Here is a 19666-nt window from a genome sequence, read left to right as displayed (position 1 = left end):
ATTAACCTGATTAGTCAGAACCCAGGATATTTGTTGGACAACGCCTTACTAGTGGGCAGGGTTACTCTTTCTCTCATCTCAGCACTCTCTATTTCACTCTTCCATGTGGTAAGTTGATCTGTGCCTGCAAATGGGTAAACTGGTTATATGAGTTAAGACTCATATAACTGGTTTTCTGTGTTATGCCTGCACTGCAGATCAAGCTATCTTAGTTTTAAGGGGCTGGAATGAGGAAGCTTTGTTTAGGACTTTAAGTCAAAGTTTTTCAAAAGCCTCAAGGAGAGGAGTAATTAATAAAAGTCAGACATTCTTGTGGTCCTGTATTAATATTATCACAAGCGCATAGAAATCTTGCCTCTTGCCTCTAATGCTGAGTGTATATAAAAGTTTAATATTAGAAAAATCTAGCATTTCAGTGGCAGAAAGGAAAAATTGATCAATACAGTCAGCCCTCCATATCCACTGATTCAACCAACTACATCCATGGATTCAACCAACTACAGACTGAAAATATAGTTGATCCTTGAACAACATGGATTTGAACTGCACAGATCCTCTTATATACAGATTTTTTCAATAAATATGTACTAAAGTACTACCCAATCTGTGGTTGGTTGAATCCACAGATGAGGAACCACGAATATGGAGAGCCAACCATAAAGTTATATGTGGATTTTCATTTTTTATATAATTTTTAAAACATATTTATTTATTTATTTGGTTGCACCAGGTCTTAGTTGCAGCAGGCGGGCTCCTTAGTTGTGGATTGCGGGCTCCTTAGTTGTGGCATGCATACTCTTATTTGCAGCATGCATGTGGGATCTAGTTCCTTGATGACGGATCAAACCTGGGCCCCCTGCATTGGGAGCATGGAGTCTTAACCATTGCACCACCAGGGAAGTCCTTATATGTGGATTTTCAGTTGTTTGGAAGGTTGGCATCCTTAACCCTGTGTTGTTCATGGGTCAACTGTATAAAAAAAAATTCTAGAAAGTTTCAAAAACCAAAACTTTAATTTGCCATGGGCCAGGAACTATTTACATAGCATTTACATTGTATTTACAACAATTTACATAGTATTTACATTGTATTAGATATTAAAAGTAATCTAGAGATGATTTAATGTATATGAGAGGATGTGTGTAGATTATATGCAAATACTGTACCATTTATATAAGAGACTTAAGCATGGATTTTTGTATCTATGGTGGTTCCTGGAACCAATCCCCCATGGATACCAAGAGAGGACTATATGGCTTTAGGACAAGTTCTCTTTCCAAAAACAAAATTAGATCTCTGTTTATTACCATATGCTAAAATAAATTACAAACAGATTAAAGGTAAAATAGCTTAAAAATAAAAGAATTAAAAGAAAATATGTCTGAATTCTGGGTGGAGATAGATTTTTCTAAGTTTGAGACCCTAAAAAGATGTTTAACGCATAAGATATTGTTACTACAGGTAGGAAACTTATTTTTTTTAAAGAGTAGCAAAAGAAAAATGAGTATATAGACAGGAAATTTATGAAGGAAGAAATACAAATGTCTAATGAAAAAAATTGGGGAGTCACTAATAAATATTGCACTGCAAATTTGTTAGTAAAACCAATGTGACCTCTGCCTTCATAAATTTTACAGTCTAGGGGAGAAAGCAGGTAGTAAGTGAGAAACCAATAGATACATACATATTTACAAAATTAGGTAAGTTCTATGAAGGAAGCAGAAGAAGATAATGTGACAGGGTGGAGGGAGAAGTGTATAAATCTTCCTGAGGCTGTGACATTTAATTTGAGACCTGATGGATATAAGGAGATAGGGAGACAACTATGAAAAGAGTATTTGAGGAAGGGGAGAAAATTCCAAGAAAAAGGAACAGCAAGGGTAAGGACCCTGAAGCAAGAGTGTATTCGTTCTGATCAAGAAGAGCAAGACTGCTAGTATTCTGGAATTGAGTAGGCCACAGGGAGAAGGGTAGGCGAAAAGGTCAGAAAGTTAAAAGTGGAAGAAGAGCAGGAAGCAGGTTATGTTGGGTCTTACAGGCCATAATAGGAACTTTGAGTGGATTGGGAGGCCATTGGAAGATTTTAAACAGAGGAGCGACATGATCTGACTTACATTTTAACAGGATCAATCCGATTGCTGTGTTGAGGAGAGGTTATAAGTAGGCAAGGGAGGAATTAGGGAGATGATCTAGGAAGCAATGCAGTAATTCTGTTTAGAGATGATGAGATGATGGTAGCTTGGAAGTGATGAGCAGTGGTCATATTTAGGATGGGTTTTTAAGGTAGATCCAATGAGATATTTTGATGGTCTAGATGTGAGATGGGAGGGGGAAAGCAGAAAAAGATGATTTCAAGGTTTTTGGTCTGGACCAATGGAAATAGTTGTCATTCAATGAAATGGAGAAGTTTGAAATAAAGTTTAACATGTGGAAATATCAAGTAGGTATTTGGCTACACGTGTAGCCAAATTAGAGAAGAGGTGTGAACTCGAGATAGAAATTTAAGAGTCATCAGCATGTAGATGATATTTAAAGATATAATATGCATGAGATCACTTAGGGAGTGAGTTAGACAATAAAAAGTGACCGAGATAATTAGATTAATCCAGGTATGAAATGATGGCACCTCAGGCCAGCCAAATACAGTGAAAGGAGTAAGAGGTGTTCTGATTCTGGGGTTTCTAGATAGATTGGGGTTTCTAGATAGATTTTTCTTTTTGATTTTCAAGAGTTTCTATATTTTAGTTATTAGTTGTCTGTTTTATACATTACAGGTATCTTTTCCCAATTTGTCATTCATCTGTTCATTTTGTTCATGGTGTTGTTTGTTGAACAGAACATCATTTGTAATCAAATTTTGGCCTCATGGTTTGTGCTTTTTAAGTTTTGTTTATAAAGTCCTTTCCACCTCTGGTCACAAGGATATTGGGCTATGTTATCTTCTATTTATAATTTTGTCACATTCAGATCTTTAATAATGCCAGAATCTACCTTTCTATGTGCCATTAGCTAGGGATCCATTTAATTTTTTTCTCCATATAGTGAGCAAGTTTTCTCAATACCATGTCTTAAACAATTCAGCTCTTCCCCATTTTACTTGTTTTTGCCACCTTTATAGTTTACTTTCTTTTTTTATGAATTTTTATTGGAGTATGGTTGCTTTACAACGTTATGTTAGCCTCCACTGCACAACAAAATGAATCAGCCATACACATACAGATATCCCCTCCCTTTTAGCCTTCCCTCCCATTTAGGTTACTACAGTGCATTAGATAGAGTTCCCTGTGCTATATTGTATGTTCCCATCAGTTGTCTTTTTTATACATAATATCAATAACGTATATGTGTCAGTCCCAGTCTCCCAATTCCTCCCACCCCACCCCTTTCCCCCTTGGTATCCATACATTTGTTCTCTATGTCTGTGTCTCTATTTCTGCTTTGCAAATAAGGTCATCTATACCATTTTTCTAGATTCCACATATATGCAAGCATATATCACATATTATTATATGATATTTGCTTTCCTCTTTCTGACTTACTTCACTCTGTATGGCACTCTCTAGGTCCATCCACATCTCTACAAATGACCCAATTTCATTCCTTTCTATGGCTGAGTAATATTCCATTGTATATGGGTACCACACCTTCTTTATCCATTCCTCTGTTGATGGACATTCAGTGTTTACTTTCTTTAAATAAATAGATCTGACTCCAAGTTTTTATTCTGCTGTATTTGTATGTTATTATGTTATTGCAAAAATATCATACTATTTTTATTATTATAAGTTTGAAATTTGTCTTAATATTTGGAGGATAGGCCTCCTTTGTTCAAGATTGACTGAAGTGTGTGTTATTTTCTCATATAAATTTTAAAGTAAGTTTATCAAGTTCAACAACAAAATCCAACTATGATTTTGATTTGTATTGTGTTGAATTTATAGATTATTTTAGAGAAAATTGGCATTTTTATATTATTCACTTGTTGGAATAACTTTCCGCTTATTCAGATAGTCTGTGAAGACACATAACACTTTTTTCATAGTGTTATGAAAATTTCCCCATTAAGGTTTTACATATGCCTAATTAAGTTAATCTATGGATGTTTTATTGCTTTTGTTGCTAATTTTAAATTATATTTCTAATTGATTATTGCTAATGTAGTTAAGTGCTATTGATTTTTATAATTTAATCTTTTATCTGGTAGGCTTCCTGAATTTCCTTATTAATTCTGTAGTTTGTTGATTCTGCAAAAAACGAGTATTTTATCCTTCTACTTATTATTTCCTTTTTGACATATGTGTTTGCCAGGATCTCTAGTATTAGTGATAGTGGTGGTAACCCTTAGCTTTTTCCTAATCTCAAGGGGGATACAACTAACTTTTCTCACCCTTTGCTATGGATCTTTTTTTGAGGAAGGTGATAAATTTATTTAAATTTTAGTCAATGTAAATGACTAAAACCTTTAATAGAAGGATCATTTTAAAACCGCTTTGAAGCCTACCTCTGTAAAGTGATTTTTCCAAGATGGTTATACCAGACATGCCCTAATCCCCAAACCATATTAAATGGTATAGGTTCTGATAAGCTTGGAATTTGTACACCTCACCCTCTTCCCCAAATAAATTTAAAGGTTTTATAATACATATTCCCACATGGCATAAAAATTTTCCTGTATTCAGTAAATTTCTTCTTAGTAGAGAGGAAAAACCTAACCCAATTATGAGACCAATCACACCACTCTTGAAAAACTGTACTTACTACTTCAGAATACTGGCATGAACAACTTGTATTTTAACCTAAAATCTTTATTAAATCCTAGTTTAGCATCTGTATTATAAGTTAGAGTGTTGGTTAACTTGTGGTGAAATGAGGATTATGCAAGTAATAATGCAGCATAATATTTTACTACTATAAAAACAAGTATCATGTAGTTAGAGTTGTAACTGTACACCCACCTTAAAAATGTTTTCCCACATATCTATGTAAAACATGTAATTTAAAAATACTTACACCATAATATATAAATAGTTGTTATAAATACACATAGCACATTCTATAGACACCATATATATTTTTTAAAGAGACTGTAAATTATACATGGAAAAATTACACCCTTGGAAAAGCTTATATTCTAATAGTGTTAAACATCTAGATTAAATAATAAATTGTATTTCAGAAGCATGCTATATTACATGTATATCAATTCTATTACCTTAAGTGCTCACCAACAAATCATTAACATATAGAGACATTCATCACAAGAATCAAGAACTATCATCTATCTCTTCCGCATATTAACAGGTGGTCAACTCCAAATCAACAATGCTCACATACTTATGTCTGTAAACAACTATCTTAAGTGAAAGATGGGCTGAGTTAAGTACAGCTACAACATATTATAAACAATTCATTACAAAAAGATCGCAAGTTAAAACTGGAACACTTTACAAAGTTGATCACAAAACATCATAAAAACTGTCTTCAGTAAAACTCTGTAACAGATTGGTCAACTGGATATATCTGGATATGATAGAGACCTCTTAGGATTTTGAGAAAAAAACAACCATCAGGTCTGCTTCACCAGGCTCCTGAAAGGTACCCATCACTGCATTACAGAACCTCAAGTCTGTTTTGAAGCCCCAGACAACAGATTTCCCAGAGACACTGTTCATCTACGGTAATGACAACAGCAATCTTGGATTTGCATGATGAGGCTTCTTTTTTATTGAAGTATAATTGCCATTTGACATTATATTCATTTCAGATGTACAATGTAATAATTCAATAATTGTATACATTATGAAATGATCACCGTAATAAGTGTAGTTAATATCTGTCACCATGCATAGTTACAATTTTTTTTCTTGCGATGAGAACTTTGAACGTCTACTCTCATAACAACTTTCAAATATGCAATACAGTAGTATAAACTATAGTCACCATGTTTTACATTGCATCCCCATGACATTTATTTTACAACTGGAAGTTTGTACCTTTTGACTGCCTTTACCCTTTTGCCCAACTCCTAACCCATGCCTCTGGCAACCACCAATCTGCTCTCTGTATCTATGACCTTGGGTTTTTTGTTGTTTATTTTTTGTTTGTTGTTTTCTAATTTAAGATATAAGTGAGAACATATGGTATTGAACTTTTTCTGACTTATTTCACTTGGCATAATGCCCTAAAGGTCCATTCATTTGTCACAAATGGAAGAATTTTATTTTTTTAATGGCTGAATAGAATTCCATTGTGTGTGTGTGTGTGTGTGTGTGTATACACACACACGTATATATCACATCAACTTTATCCACTGAAGGACACTCAGGTTGTTCCCATGTCTTGGATATTGTAAATAATGCTGAAATAAACGTGGGAGTGCATATATCTTTTTGAATTAGGGGTTTTGTTTTCTCTGGATAAACACACAGAAGTGGAATTGCTTGATCATATGGTAGTTCTATTTTTAATTTTTTGAGGAACTGCCATACTATTTTCCATAATGGCTGCACCAATTTACATTTCCATCAACAATGCACAAGGGTTCCCTTTTTCCCACATCCTTGCCAACACTTATTTCTTGCCTTTTTGATAATAGCCATTCTAATGGATATGAGTTGCTATCATGGTTTTGATTTGCATTTCCCTAATAATTAATGATGTTGAGCATTTTTTCAGGTACCTGTTGGCCATTTTGATGTCTTCTTTGGAAAAATGACCATTCAGATCCTCTGCCCATTTTTTAGTCAGGTTGTTCATTTTTCTGAATGTTGAGTTGTATGAGTTCTTTGTATATGTTGTATATTAACCCCTTATTGGATCTACTGTTTGCAAATATATTCTCCTACTCAGTAGGTGGCCTTTTCGTTTCTTTGAAAAAATGGGTTTTTTATTCAAAAGCTTTTTAGTTTTATATAGTCCCATTTGCTTATTTTTTTGTTGTTGCTTTTGCCTGACGAAACAGATCCAAAAAATGTTGTTAAGACCAACATCAAAGAGTGTAGTACCTATGTTTTCTTCTAGGATTTTTATGGTTTCAGGTCTTACATTTAAGTCTATATCCATTTTGAGTTTATTTTTGTATATGGTGTGAAAAGTAGTTTAGTTAGATTCTTTTACATGTAGCTGTCCAGTTCTCCCAACACCGTTTATTGAAGAGGCTGTCTTTTCACCATTGTATATTCTTGTCTCCTTTGTTGTAGATCAATTGCCCATATAAGTGTGGATTTATTTCTGGGCTGTCTATTCTATTTCATTGATCTATGTATCTGTTTTTATGCCAGTACCATAATGTTTTGATTACTGTAGTTGTGTAATATAATTTGAAACCAGGGAGCATGATGCCTCCAGCTTTGTTTTTCTTTCTTAAGATTGCTTTGGCTATTCAGATTCTTTTGTGGTTCTGAACAAATTTTAGAATTGTTCTATTTCTGTGAAATATGCCATTGAAATTTTGATAGCAATTGCATTAAATCTGCATATTGCTTTGGGTAGTATGAGCATTATAACAATATTAATTCTTCCCAATCTGTGAAGATCTTTCCATTTATTTGTGTATTCTTCAATTTCTTTCCTGTCTTATGGTTTTTATTTTTCAGGTCATTCATCTCCTTGGTTAATTTTATTCCTAAGTATTTTATTCTTATTGATGGAATTATAACTGGGAATTATTTTATTAATTTTTCTTTCTGACAGTTTGTTATTAGTGTATGGAAACACAACCCATTTCTGTATGTTGATTTTGTGTCCTGCAACTTTGCTGAGTTTGTTTATTAGTTCTAAAAGTTTTTTGGTGGAGTCTTTAGAGTATTCTATATATAAGATCATATCATCCTCAAATAGTGGCCGTTTTACTTTTTCCTTTATAATTTGAGTACCTTTTATTTTTTCTTCTTGCCTAATTGCCCTGGGTAGGACTTCAATGCTATGTTGAATAAAAATTGTGAGAGTGGGCATCCTTGTTTTGTTCCTGATCATAAAGGAAAAACTTTCAGCTTTTCATAGTTGAATATGATGTTATATGTGGGCTTGTCATATATGGCCTTTATTATGTTGACTTATATTCCGTCTCTTCTCAGTTTGTTGAGCTTTTTTTAATCAGGAATGGATGTTGAATTTTGCAAACGCTTTTTCTGCATTTATTGAGATGATTATATGATTTTTATCTTTCATTGTGTTAATGTGGTGTATAATTATGTTGACTGATTTGTGGATACTGAACCATTCTTGCATCCCTGGAATAAATCTCACTTTATCATGGTGTATGATCCTTTTAATGTATTGTTGATGTTGGTTTGCTAATATTTTGTTGAGGATTTTTGCATCTATGTTCATGATAAACCTATGTTTATCATGTACTTATTGCCATTTTGTTAATTATTTTCTGGCTGTTTTGTAGTTCCTCTGTTTCTTCTTCTCATGCTCACTTTTGTGGTTTGGTGACTTTCTTTACTGATATGCTTGGATTCCTTTCTCATTATCTTTTGTGTATTTACTATAGGTCTTCCTTTGTAGTTACTACGACACATATAACAACCTCTATTTATAACCATCTATTTTAAGTTGATAACAACTTATGTTTGAATGCATTCTCAAACTCTACATTTTTACTCTTCCCCCCCAAATTGTATGTTTTTGATGTCACATTTTATATCTTTTTATTTTGTATATCCCTTAACTAATTATTGTAGTTATTGTTATTTTAACTACTTTTGTCTTTTATCCACCATACTAGTTTTCTTGTTTAGTACTGATGAACTTCTTAAGATTTTTGCTTGTCTGGAAAACTCTTTATCTTACCTGAAGACAGCCCTCCCCTCCACACACAAAGCTAAAACTCCAGGACAAACAAAGAGGCCTCTTTCAAGGAAAGACTGGGGGTTTGTTTCAGTCTGCTGTGTGTGCAGTACCCCAGGGATGGTAGCCTTCCAGGAACTGTCTCTCCAATTGTGACAATCCCATGTGACCCAGGAACACAAGCCCCCCCTGGCCACCAGAGCCAGGCATTTAAGGGGAATCTCCTGGGCTGCAGCCACATAAACCACGGCACCAGATATAAAAACTGGGGCACCAGACATGTATAAAAGCTTCCCTCTGGGAGATACTGGCATTCTGGACAGTAGCAGAGGGCAACAGTGAAGGTGGCACTTACTGGGGGAAAAATGATTTAGTGCCTGCCAGCTTTATCAAGGCAGAGAGAGAGAGAGAGGGAGCACAGAGATGGTGCCCACCAGTTGGTGGGTAAAGGTGGCGCCCATTGAGAAAAAATAGCTCTTGTCAGCTTTAGCAGTTCAGAGCGAGAGTGTGAAAATGGTGTCCACCAGCATCTTCATCCATGGAGATTATCCAAACATGCCCCTGCTCCTCAGGTCGGTGCTTTAAGATTAGCAATGAATTGCTTTTACATAAAGTCTGAGTGCTTTTCGAATGGTTACCTCTGTGCTGGGCCCTGGGGCGAGTGAGTCTGCATATGAGCCATTTAGAAGGTATTTCTTAGTTCACTACATTGCTTTGGATCTCATGAACATGAGCCCCATTGGTTTAAAAAGCCAGATATTTTACAGCTTCATATTTCAGGTTCAGGTATTAAAGGGGGAGGGTGCTGATATGAGGTGTGAACACTTTGCTTCTCAGGGAGAAGCTTCGGTTGTGTGAGTTCCCTCCTAGTCCTGGATTGTTGAGCTGGGGCGGGATTTGTGGTAAGACCATGTCTCAGCCTCTCCTACTGCCTCGATGTGATCCTTTTCTCATTTGCCAATATGAAGGAACCACTCAGCCAGTTTTCAGGTCTCTTTTCAGAGGAAATTTTCCCATAAGTAGCTTTAGATTTGGTGTTTTCCTGAAAGGAACCGTGTTCAGAATATTCCTACATTGTGTCTTAGACTGCCTCCTGAGAACCCTGTGATGATGAGGCTTCTTTACCCTCTGGTAAAGAGGGTCGCTTTTTGTGTCTGCTTTAACAGCCAGATGTTTGCAAGCAGTTTTCCAACAGCAGATATAAGCGATCTAGTTGTTGAGAATTCTTTTTGGGCAATCCATTTTCTTTTGGCCAATGTTCAACTCTTAGGCTACTTCTGTATCCTTCACTGTCACTCCCATCAGCATTAAAAAGCTTCAGTAGCTCAGGGAAAAAATTGCTTCTTCAACAGTGACTGAAGTGATCTCTGTTCCTGCTATAAGAATTTTTTTAGCCTTTTTAAAGGAAGTATATATTATACATTAATGAATATATTTTACAGTAAAATTAAATTGAAATCATACTCTTTTAAAAAGCCTAAAATGGAAATCAAGGCATTTATCAAATTTCCATGATGCACCAAAATCCTGACTTTCAGAATTCAGCAATCATGATTGTAGATGAGGTCCATTAATCCATGTTTTTAAATAACTAAGGATCTTGTCCATACTTGGAGCAGAATTCTGTGTATAAGTGACAATCATTTCAAATATAAATATTTTAGGGGCCCCAGATACTTTAATTGTTCAGCCATACATGTGTTGTACTTCATCATCTGATAACTTGCATGGCTCCCAGCCAAAGAAAAATATGTTACCCATCAGAGTTTAAGGCCTGACCACACAGATCATGACCTAGTCAAGACCCATGGTTCTAACAGAGGGAAGGACTAATACTTCTGTTTTAGAATTTTTTTAATTAAAAATAACTTTATATTTAGTAAAATTCACTCATACTGTAGAATTTCATGGATTTTGAAAATGCATACAGTTGTGTATTCACCACCATAACCAAGATACAGAACAGTTCCATTACCCTAAAACAACTTCTTCAGGCTGCCTCATTGTAGTCAAGCCTTTCCCCCAATCTCACCACTTTTGTCAACCACTTTCCTTATTTTCTACATCCCTATGGTTTTCCGTTGTACAATGTCATAAAAATTGAATCATACAGTTTAGCCTTTGACTTCTAGATTCTTTTCACTTAAAAAAAGAATTTGGAGGATAGCAAAATTTGCAGATTAGGGAACACCAGCTTCCTGTTCCTTGACAGCCCATACTTCTAAGAAACAAAGAAAACAACAAACCAAATTCAGATATAACATAGATGTTGGAACTGCCTGACAGGAATTTTAAAATATCTACAATTAATATGTTAAAGGCCCTAATGGAAAAGGTGACAAACATGCAAAATGGGATGATAATTTCAGTGGAGAAATTAAAAACTATAAGAGAGAATCAAATGAAAATGCTAGAAATGAAAAATAGAGAGAGAGAGAGGCTTTTCAATGGTCTCTTCAGTAGACTTCACACAACTGAGAAAATGACTACTGACCTTGAAGATAGGTCAGTAAAAATTACCAAAACTGAAACACTAGGAGACAAAAAAGAGGAAAAAGAAACAGAATGAAGCATGTAAGATCTGCGTGATATCAGACACTCTAACATAAATGAAATTGAAATCATAAGAGAAGAAAGAGAGATAGGACAAGCAAAAGATTTAAAGAAATAATAGCTGAAACTTTTCCAAAATCAACAATAGACACAGAACTACAGAATCAAGAAGCTCTGAGAAGACCAACGGGGATAATTACCAAAAGCAAACAAATAAATACACACACATACACACACATGCACACACACACACTTGCAAACACCCTTAGTCATGCCATGTAAAGTCTACTAAAACCAAAGACAATCACAAAATCTTGAAAACAGCCAGAAAAATAGAACAAAAGCACATTACATACAAAGGAACAAAGATAAAACTTATGGCAGATTTCTCATCAGAAACTATAAAAGCAAGAAAGCAGTAATGAAACATTTTTAAAGTGCTGAAATAAAAATACTGTCAATGAAGAATTATATATTCTGTGAAAATAATAAGGAAAAATAAAAACATTCTCAGAAAAAAAGGCTATAAGAATTCATTGCTAGTATATCTATATTACAAGAAATTTTAAAGAAAGCACTTCAGGAAGAACTGACATGACACCAGAAAGCAAGTGGTAACTATACAATGAAATAAAGAGTGCTGGAAATAGAATAAATAAAGATAATTTTTTTTTCATTTTTAGTGCTCAAAAGACTGTCTAAAAGAAAACTTTATCAATGTAGTGTATTTTTGTATATGCAAATATAAAACATATGACAAAAAATGCCACAATGATTGGAAGTGATGTATTGGGAATATACAGTTGCAAAGATCTCTTTCTAGATAGTAACCAATATAATATTATTTGAAGATAGATTCTAATATATGTTGTAAAGTCTAGAGCAATAAATAAAATCATTTTTAAAGGGGTAGAGTGAATTAATAATAGAGAAAAAATGGAATCACATAAAATGCTCAATTAATGCAAAAGAAAGCAAGAAAGAAGGAAAAAACAAAAATAGAAAAATAGAAAAAAAACTACCAATATGATAGATTTTATTTCAACAATAGCAATAATAATTTTAAATTTAAACAAATATAAATACACCAATAAAAACAGATGTATATTGTGATACTGGATTTTAGAAGATTACCCAACTATATGTTATATAAAATAAATTCACTGTAAACGTAAAGGCAAAAATAGGATAAAAGTGAAAGAATGGACAAAGATGTACCATGTAAACTCTAACATGGCTAATACTACTGTCAGGGAAAGTACACTTTAGACTAAGGAATCTACCAAGGATAAGAAAGATACTACAATATAATAAAGAGATCAATTCTCAAAAATAAAATAAAAACTGTCCTAAATATGCACACATTGAACAACAGAACTCCAACATACATGAAATCAAAAACTGATAGTATTGAAAGGTAATTTGTATATTTTTAGGAATTTGTGTATTTCATCTAGGTTATATAATTGGTGGATATATAATTGTTTTGGTGTTTTCTTATAATCCTTTTTATTTCTGTGAGGTTGGTAAAATATCCCTACATTCACTTGTGATTTTAGTTTTTTTATTTCTGATTTTTTTATTTAAGTATAATTGATTTGCAATATTGTACAGCAAAGTGATTCAGTTATATATAGATAGATAGCTATAGATATATTTCCCTGTGCTATACAGTAAACCCTTGTTCATAATCTATTTTATGTACAGTAGCTTGCATCTGTTAATACCATACTCCAAATTTATCACTTCCCCTCTCTCTTTCCCCTTTGGTAACCATAAGTTTGTTTTCTATATCTGTGAGTCTATTTCTGTTTTGTATATAGATTCATTTGTATTATATTTTAGATTCCACATATAAATGACATCATATAGTATTTGTCTTTCTCTGTCTGACTTACTTCACTGAGTGTAATATTCTCTAGTCCATCCATGTTTTTCCAAATAATATTTCATTCTTTTTTATGGCTGAGTAATATTCCATTGTATATCTATACCACATCTTCTTAAACCAATCATCTGTGATGGGCAATTTGGTGTTTTCTATGTCTTGGCTACTATAAATAATGCTGCTATGAACATTGGGGTGAACATATCTTTTGAAGTAGAATTTTCACCTTTTCTGAATATATGCCCAGCATCATGTTGTAGCTCCATTTTTAGTTTTCTAAGGAAACTCCTGTTTTTCATAGAGACAGAACCAATTTACATTGCCACCAACAGTGTACAAGGGTTCCCTTTTCTCTGCACCCTCTCCAGCATTGGTTGTTTGTAGACTTTCTGATGGTAGCCATTCTGACCAGTGTGTGGTGATACCTCATTGTGACTTTGATTTGCACTTCAGTAATGATTAACGATGTTGAGCATCTTTTCATGTGACTGTTGGCCATCTGTATGTCTACTTTGGAGAAATGTCTATTTGGGTCTTCTGCCCATTTTTTGATTGTGTTCTTTCTTTTTTCAATATTGCATTGTATGAACTGTTTATATATTTTGGATATTAATCTCTTGTTTGTTCCATTGTTTGCAAATATTTCCTCCCATTGCACAGGTTGTCTTATTGTTTTATTGATGGTTTCCTTTGCTGTGCAAAAGCTTTTAGATTTTATTAGGTACCATTTGTTTATTTTTGCTTTTACTTTTGCCTTGGGAGACCGAACTAAGAAAATATTGCTATGATTTATGTCAGAGAATGTTTTGTCTCTGTTCTCTTCTAGGAGTTTTATGCTTTCATGTCTTAGATCTAAGTCTTTAAACCAGTTTGAGTAATTTTTGAATATGGTATGAGGAAGTGTTCGAGTGTTCTATTTTCATTGATTTACATGTGGCCATCTGGCTTTCCCAACACCACTAGTTGAAGAGACTTCTTTCTTTCCATTGTACAGTCTTGATTCCTTTGTTAAAGATTAATTGACTGTAGGTGTGTGGGTTTATTTTTTGACTCTCTATTCTGTTCCATCAATCCATATGTCTGTTTTTGTGCCAATACCATGCTGTTTTGATAACTGTAGCTTTGTAGTGTTGTCTGAAGTCTGGAAGTATAGCTTTGTTCTTTTTTATTAGGATTGTTTTGAAGTTTTTGGGTCTTTTCTCGTTCCATATAAATTTTAAGATTATTTGTTCTAGTTCTGTGAAAAATATCATGGGTGTTTTGATAGGGATTGCATTAAATCTGTAGATTGCTTTGGGTAGTATGGCCATTCTAACAATATTAATTCTTCCAATCTAAAAGCATGGGATATCTTTCAACTTCCTTGAATTATCTCCAATTACTGTTTTCAATGTTTTATAACTTTTAGTGTATAGGTCTTTCACTTCCTTGGTTAAGTTTATTCTTAGGTATTTTTTGACACCATTTTAAACAGGATTACTTTTTACTTTCTCTTTCTGATATTTCATTGTTAGTGTAAAGAAATGCAACAAATTTCTGTATATTAACCTTGTACCATTCAACCTTGCTGAATTTCTTTATTAGTTCTAATAGTTTTTGTGTGGAGACTATAGAGTTCTCTATATAGAGTATTATGTCAACTAGAAATAGTGAGAATTTTACCTCTTCTCTTCTAACTTGGATACATTTTGTTTCTTTTTCTTACCTGATTTCTGTTGCTAGGACTTCCAATACTGTGCTGAACAGAAATGGTGAGAGTGGGTATCCTTGTCTTGTTCTGTGTCTCCATTCTATTTCCGAGATTTTGGATCATCTTTACTATCATTACTCTGAATTCTTTTTCAGGTAGGTTGCCTATTTCCTCTTCATTTATTTGGTCTTGTAGGTTTTTACCTTGCTCCTTCATCTGTAACATATTTCTCTGTCATCTCATTTTTGTTGATGTGTGGAGCTATTTTCCTCTCTTGCTGGTTGTTTGGCCTGAGGTGTCCAGCACTGGAGCTTGCAGGCAGTTAGGTGGAGCCAGATCTTGGTGCTGAGATGAGGACTTCTTCGAGGCCTCACAGTGATGAATATTTCCTGGGACCTGTAGTTCTCTGATAGTCCAGCAGTTTGAATTTGGTGCTCCCACCACAGGGGCTCAGGCCTAACCCCTGGCCTGGGAAACAAGATCCTGCAAGTTGCACAATGTGACAAAAACAAACAAACAAACAAAAAGCAGACAAACAAAGCCCAAGGCAAATAATAAAAACAAAACTGAACCAACAAAAATAAGAAGTAACAATCACACAAAGAAAACAAACAGACAAATAAAACCAAAGACAACAAAAACAAATCCAAATAAACAAAAGACAAAACAACAAACAAACAACAACAACGAAAAAAAACCCAAGGAAAGCAAAAAAACAAGAAGACACCAAAATGAACAAGAGAGCCCCCAAAACAAAACCAATAATAAAAACAAAACTAACCTAAACAGAAAACTGAAAACAAAAGAAAATCAAAAAACAAACTAAAAGAAAAGCTGAGTGAACAAAAGACAAACACACAAAAATGACACACACACAAAAAATCAAAACTAGAAAAAAAGGATAAAAACAAAAGAAAATAATAAACAAAGCAAAACAAAACTAAACAAAAATATCAAAATAACAAACCAACAGGAAAAAAGGGACAACAAATAACAAAGAGCAGGACAGTAACAAAGAATAAAAAGAAAAATAAAATTAGAAAAATAAAAAATATTTTAGAAAAAATAAAAATGAAATAACAAAGCAAAATAGAACAACAGCAAAAAGATAAAATAAAATAAATTTAAAAGTTAAAAAAAAAGTTAAAGATAAAAATATAAAAAATTTAAAAATGGAAACTTCTGTGATGCCTCCACTATCAATGTCCCTGCACCCACGGTGAGCTACAGCCAACCCCCACCTCCCCAGGAGTTCCTCCAAGACCTCTTGGTAGGTCTCTGGACCAACTGTGTCATCCCCACCTCTGCTTGTGTTCCTCTCACCAGCATCTGCTCCTGAAGCTGGCCTGGAGCACACATGCTTGCATAGGCCAGCTGGGGTGCAGACTTCCATGCACATGGCTTCAGGGGCTGGCACAGATGGAGGAGGCTTTGGAGAAAGGTGGCGCTCAGCCTGTCAGGACCTGCGTGGACAAAGGAAGATTTGTCAAGGGTGGTGGCAGGCTGCCAAGACCCACACAGCCCATGGATGCTTTGGGGGAGTTGTGCTCAGGTCCACCTGAACCCATGTGGCCAGAGGAGGCTTTGGCAGGGGTAGGGCTCAGGCCTGGGGCCCTAGCAGGCTTGCCAAGGCCTGAGCAGGTGAGGGGAACCCTGGTTTTCAGGGTGGGTGAGCCTGCTCAGGCATGCACAACTTACGTTGCCCAAGGAGGCCAGTCCAACGGGTGGGAAAGGACATTCCAATGGCAGTCCTGCTCTTTGCACACCACTCAACAATTGCATCTCACCTCCATGGTGGCCTGGGCTTCCTCTGCAAACATTTCTGGCTGTGGAGCCCTTCCCTCCTGCTGCCTCAGGCTGTCTCCTCACAACCAACAGCTACCCCCTCCCTGGGTCCACTCTCCAAACCTCACTCTCCAGCACCCAGCCCTCCTACACACAACTCAGGCTGGGGTGTTCAGGGCTGTGGCACAGACTATGTGAATAGGTATTACTATGTCCTGCCTTACACATACTGGTTGCTGCATTCCCCTCCAATCTCCCAATCCCCTGAAAGTCCCTCTCTGTCACCACTGTTCCCCTTGCTGTAAGTGAGCTTTTCTGAGTGTAGGAACCTCTGCTCTCCTTTAGCTACCCCTCAGGGGCACTTGTCCCATCCTGTTTCCACTTTTCTTCCCCCTTTCCTTCATCCTACTTGGTTGCTCGAGGATTTTTTTGTCCCCTTAGGTGTCCGAGGTCCTCCACTAGTGTTCGGTAGGTGCTCTCTGAGAATTGTTCCAATGTATTCTTGATGTATTTGTGAGGAGATGCAAACTCCACATCCTCCTATTCTGCCATCTGTCCCCAATGTTCAGTCTTTGATTTACAATATTATGTTAATTTTAGTTATACAGCATCATGATTCAATATTTTTGCAGATTATACTCCATTATAAGATATTTTAAGATAATTGCTATAATTCCCTGTACTATACAGTATATCCTCTTTGCATATCTATTTTATATAAAGTAGTTTGTTTCTGTTAATCCCATCAAACAAACAAACAAATAAATAGTCTGAAGTCAGGGAGTCTGATTCCTCCAGCTCCGTTTTTTTCCCTCAAGGCTGCTTTGGCTATTCGGGGTCTTTTTGTCTCAATACAAATTTTAAGATTGTTTGTTCTAGTTCTGTAAAAACTGCCATTGGTAATTTGATAGGGATTGCATTGAATCTGTAGATTGCTTTGGGTAGTAGAGTCATTTTCACAATATTGACTCTTCCAAAAAAACAACATGGTATATCTCTCCATCTGTTGTTATCATCTTAAATTTCTTTCATCAGTGTCTTATAGTTTTCTGCATACAAGTCTTTTGTGTCCCTAGGTAGGTTTATTCCTAGGTATTTTATTCTTTTTGTTGCAATGGTAAATGGCAGTGTTTCCTTAATTTCTCTTTCAGATTTTTCATCATTAATGTATAGGAATGCAAGAGATTTCTGTGCATTAATTTTGTAACCTGCAACTTTCCCAAATTCATTGATTAGATCTAGTAGTTTTCTGGTAGCATTTTTAGGATTCTCTATGTATAGTATCATGTCATCTGCAAAGAGTGACAGTTTTACTTCTTCTTTTCCAATTTGTATTCCTTTTATTTCTTTTTATTCTCTGATTGCCATGGCTAGGACTTCCAAAACTATGATGAATAATAGTGGTGAGAGTGGACATCCTTGTCTTGTTCCTGATCTTAGAGGAAATGCTTTAGTTTTTCACCATTGAGTGTGATGCCTACTATGGATTTGTCATATATAGCCTTTATTATGTTGAGGTACGTTCTCTCTATGCCCATTTTGGATTGGAGCTTAATGACAAGGAAAGTATGGCTAAGTATTTGAGGCATCAATACACGCAGATCATAATTGACATCAGAAAGATGGCTTAAAGCTTCCATGGAGACAGTATGGAAAAAGAGGAGAAGAGGACTAGAGACAGAGCCTTGAAGAAACAGCTGCATTTAGGAGGCAGCAGCAGGATAAGGAGACCAAAACAGAGCCAAAGAAGGAAGGTCATTATAAGCAGGGAGAATAGTAGCAGAACTGCCTTACTAGAGTATTGGACATGAATATTTAAAGATAGGGACAGTAGAAGAGATGTTGAGGGTGTCCCAGGAGGGAGAAGAATAAAGTCACAAAAATAAAATGAAGACTGATATGGAAATGATGGAGAAATATCTTAAAGGTCCTGGGACTCACCTGCCACAGCCTCTTAGGGATACCCGGGAACTGGGAGAAATTTCTGATCTGGTCTAATTGGAAACTCCTGTTACCACTTCTAGGTGAGGTTCTCACTTACCAGTGGAACATCCCAGAGAGATCTGGCCCTGGGCCCAATGATTCTACTTGTGTTTCCTGGATCTATTATTCTGCAGTGGATCCCATCAAGGTAAAGACAATATTGGCTTCCTGGAGTTGTCTCAGAATTGGGCAGGCTGCCTAGTAAAAAGAAGTTATTAAACAGATGTAGTAAGAAGGCCAGCACTAAAGTCCAGGGTTCAGGTGAAATTCCTCAAATGCTGGGCTTATTCTAGTAGTTAGGAGGAGGGATGAAAGGAATAGGTAGCATCACATGTTAGTTCTGAGGATTTTCTTCCTTGTTTCTTCTTCTTGGATAATATAAGGCAGTATGTTATCATTCAAGAAACCTAGAATTTGTTGTCAAGAGATTGGGTTTCTAGCCCAAATTTTGTTCTGTCTTGCTTTTGAAGTGACTTTAGGCAAGTCATTCTGCCTCTGTTTCCTGGAAAATGGGCTTATCTATGTAGCCACCCATCCACAGGCAGATGTCAGCTATCATTTATTTTTGAGAGCCTACTACATTTTACCTGGTGCTTTGGATGATACAAATGTAAGATACAGTTCCCATTTTCAAAGAGTATGATCTAGTTGTGGGAGACAGATGAATATAAACATAACGTTGACATTAAATATATAAAATATAACTATATATATATATACACACAGAATAAATTTTAAATATAGCATAGTATTAGCAGCTCTATAAAACCATTTAATAGAAACTACTGTGGGGGGTCCATGAGAGAGTGATTACTTCTGCTTGGAAGAGAGGATGAATGAGGGGGAAACTGGAGAAGGCAACATAATGATAGGTAGACGTACATTGGGCCTTGAAAGCTGAATAGCAGTATGATAAAAGATAGGGATATGGTGGGGGGAGGTGGGCATTACAGGAAGAAGAAACAGCCTGAGAA

At 35.4% G+C, this 19666-nt stretch overlaps 1 protein-coding gene across 7 annotated transcripts in view; it reads left to right on the top strand.

Moving 5' to 3' along the window:
* The window catches only part of HEPH (hephaestin), a 95698-nt gene that overhangs the window by 66028 nt on the left and 10004 nt on the right, over positions 1–19666 (top strand). For all 7 annotated transcript variants that reach the window (XM_029241471.1, XM_029241470.1, XM_029241475.1 and 4 more), the window contains one exon: positions 18734–18840. In XM_029241471.1, coding sequence (XP_029097304.1) covers positions 18734–18840 — 107 coding nt within the window. The remainder of the gene's footprint in view (positions 1–18733; positions 18841–19666) is intronic.

Source organism: Monodon monoceros, unplaced genomic scaffold (assembly GCF_005190385.1).
Source record: "Monodon monoceros isolate NGI ecotype Baffin Bay Population unplaced genomic scaffold, NGI_Narwhal_1 Super_Scaffold_22, whole genome shotgun sequence".
NCBI lineage: Eukaryota > Metazoa > Chordata > Mammalia > Artiodactyla > Monodontidae > Monodon > Monodon monoceros.
Note: the sequence above shows the minus strand (reverse complement) of the source record. Positions and strands in the feature narration are given on the sequence as shown.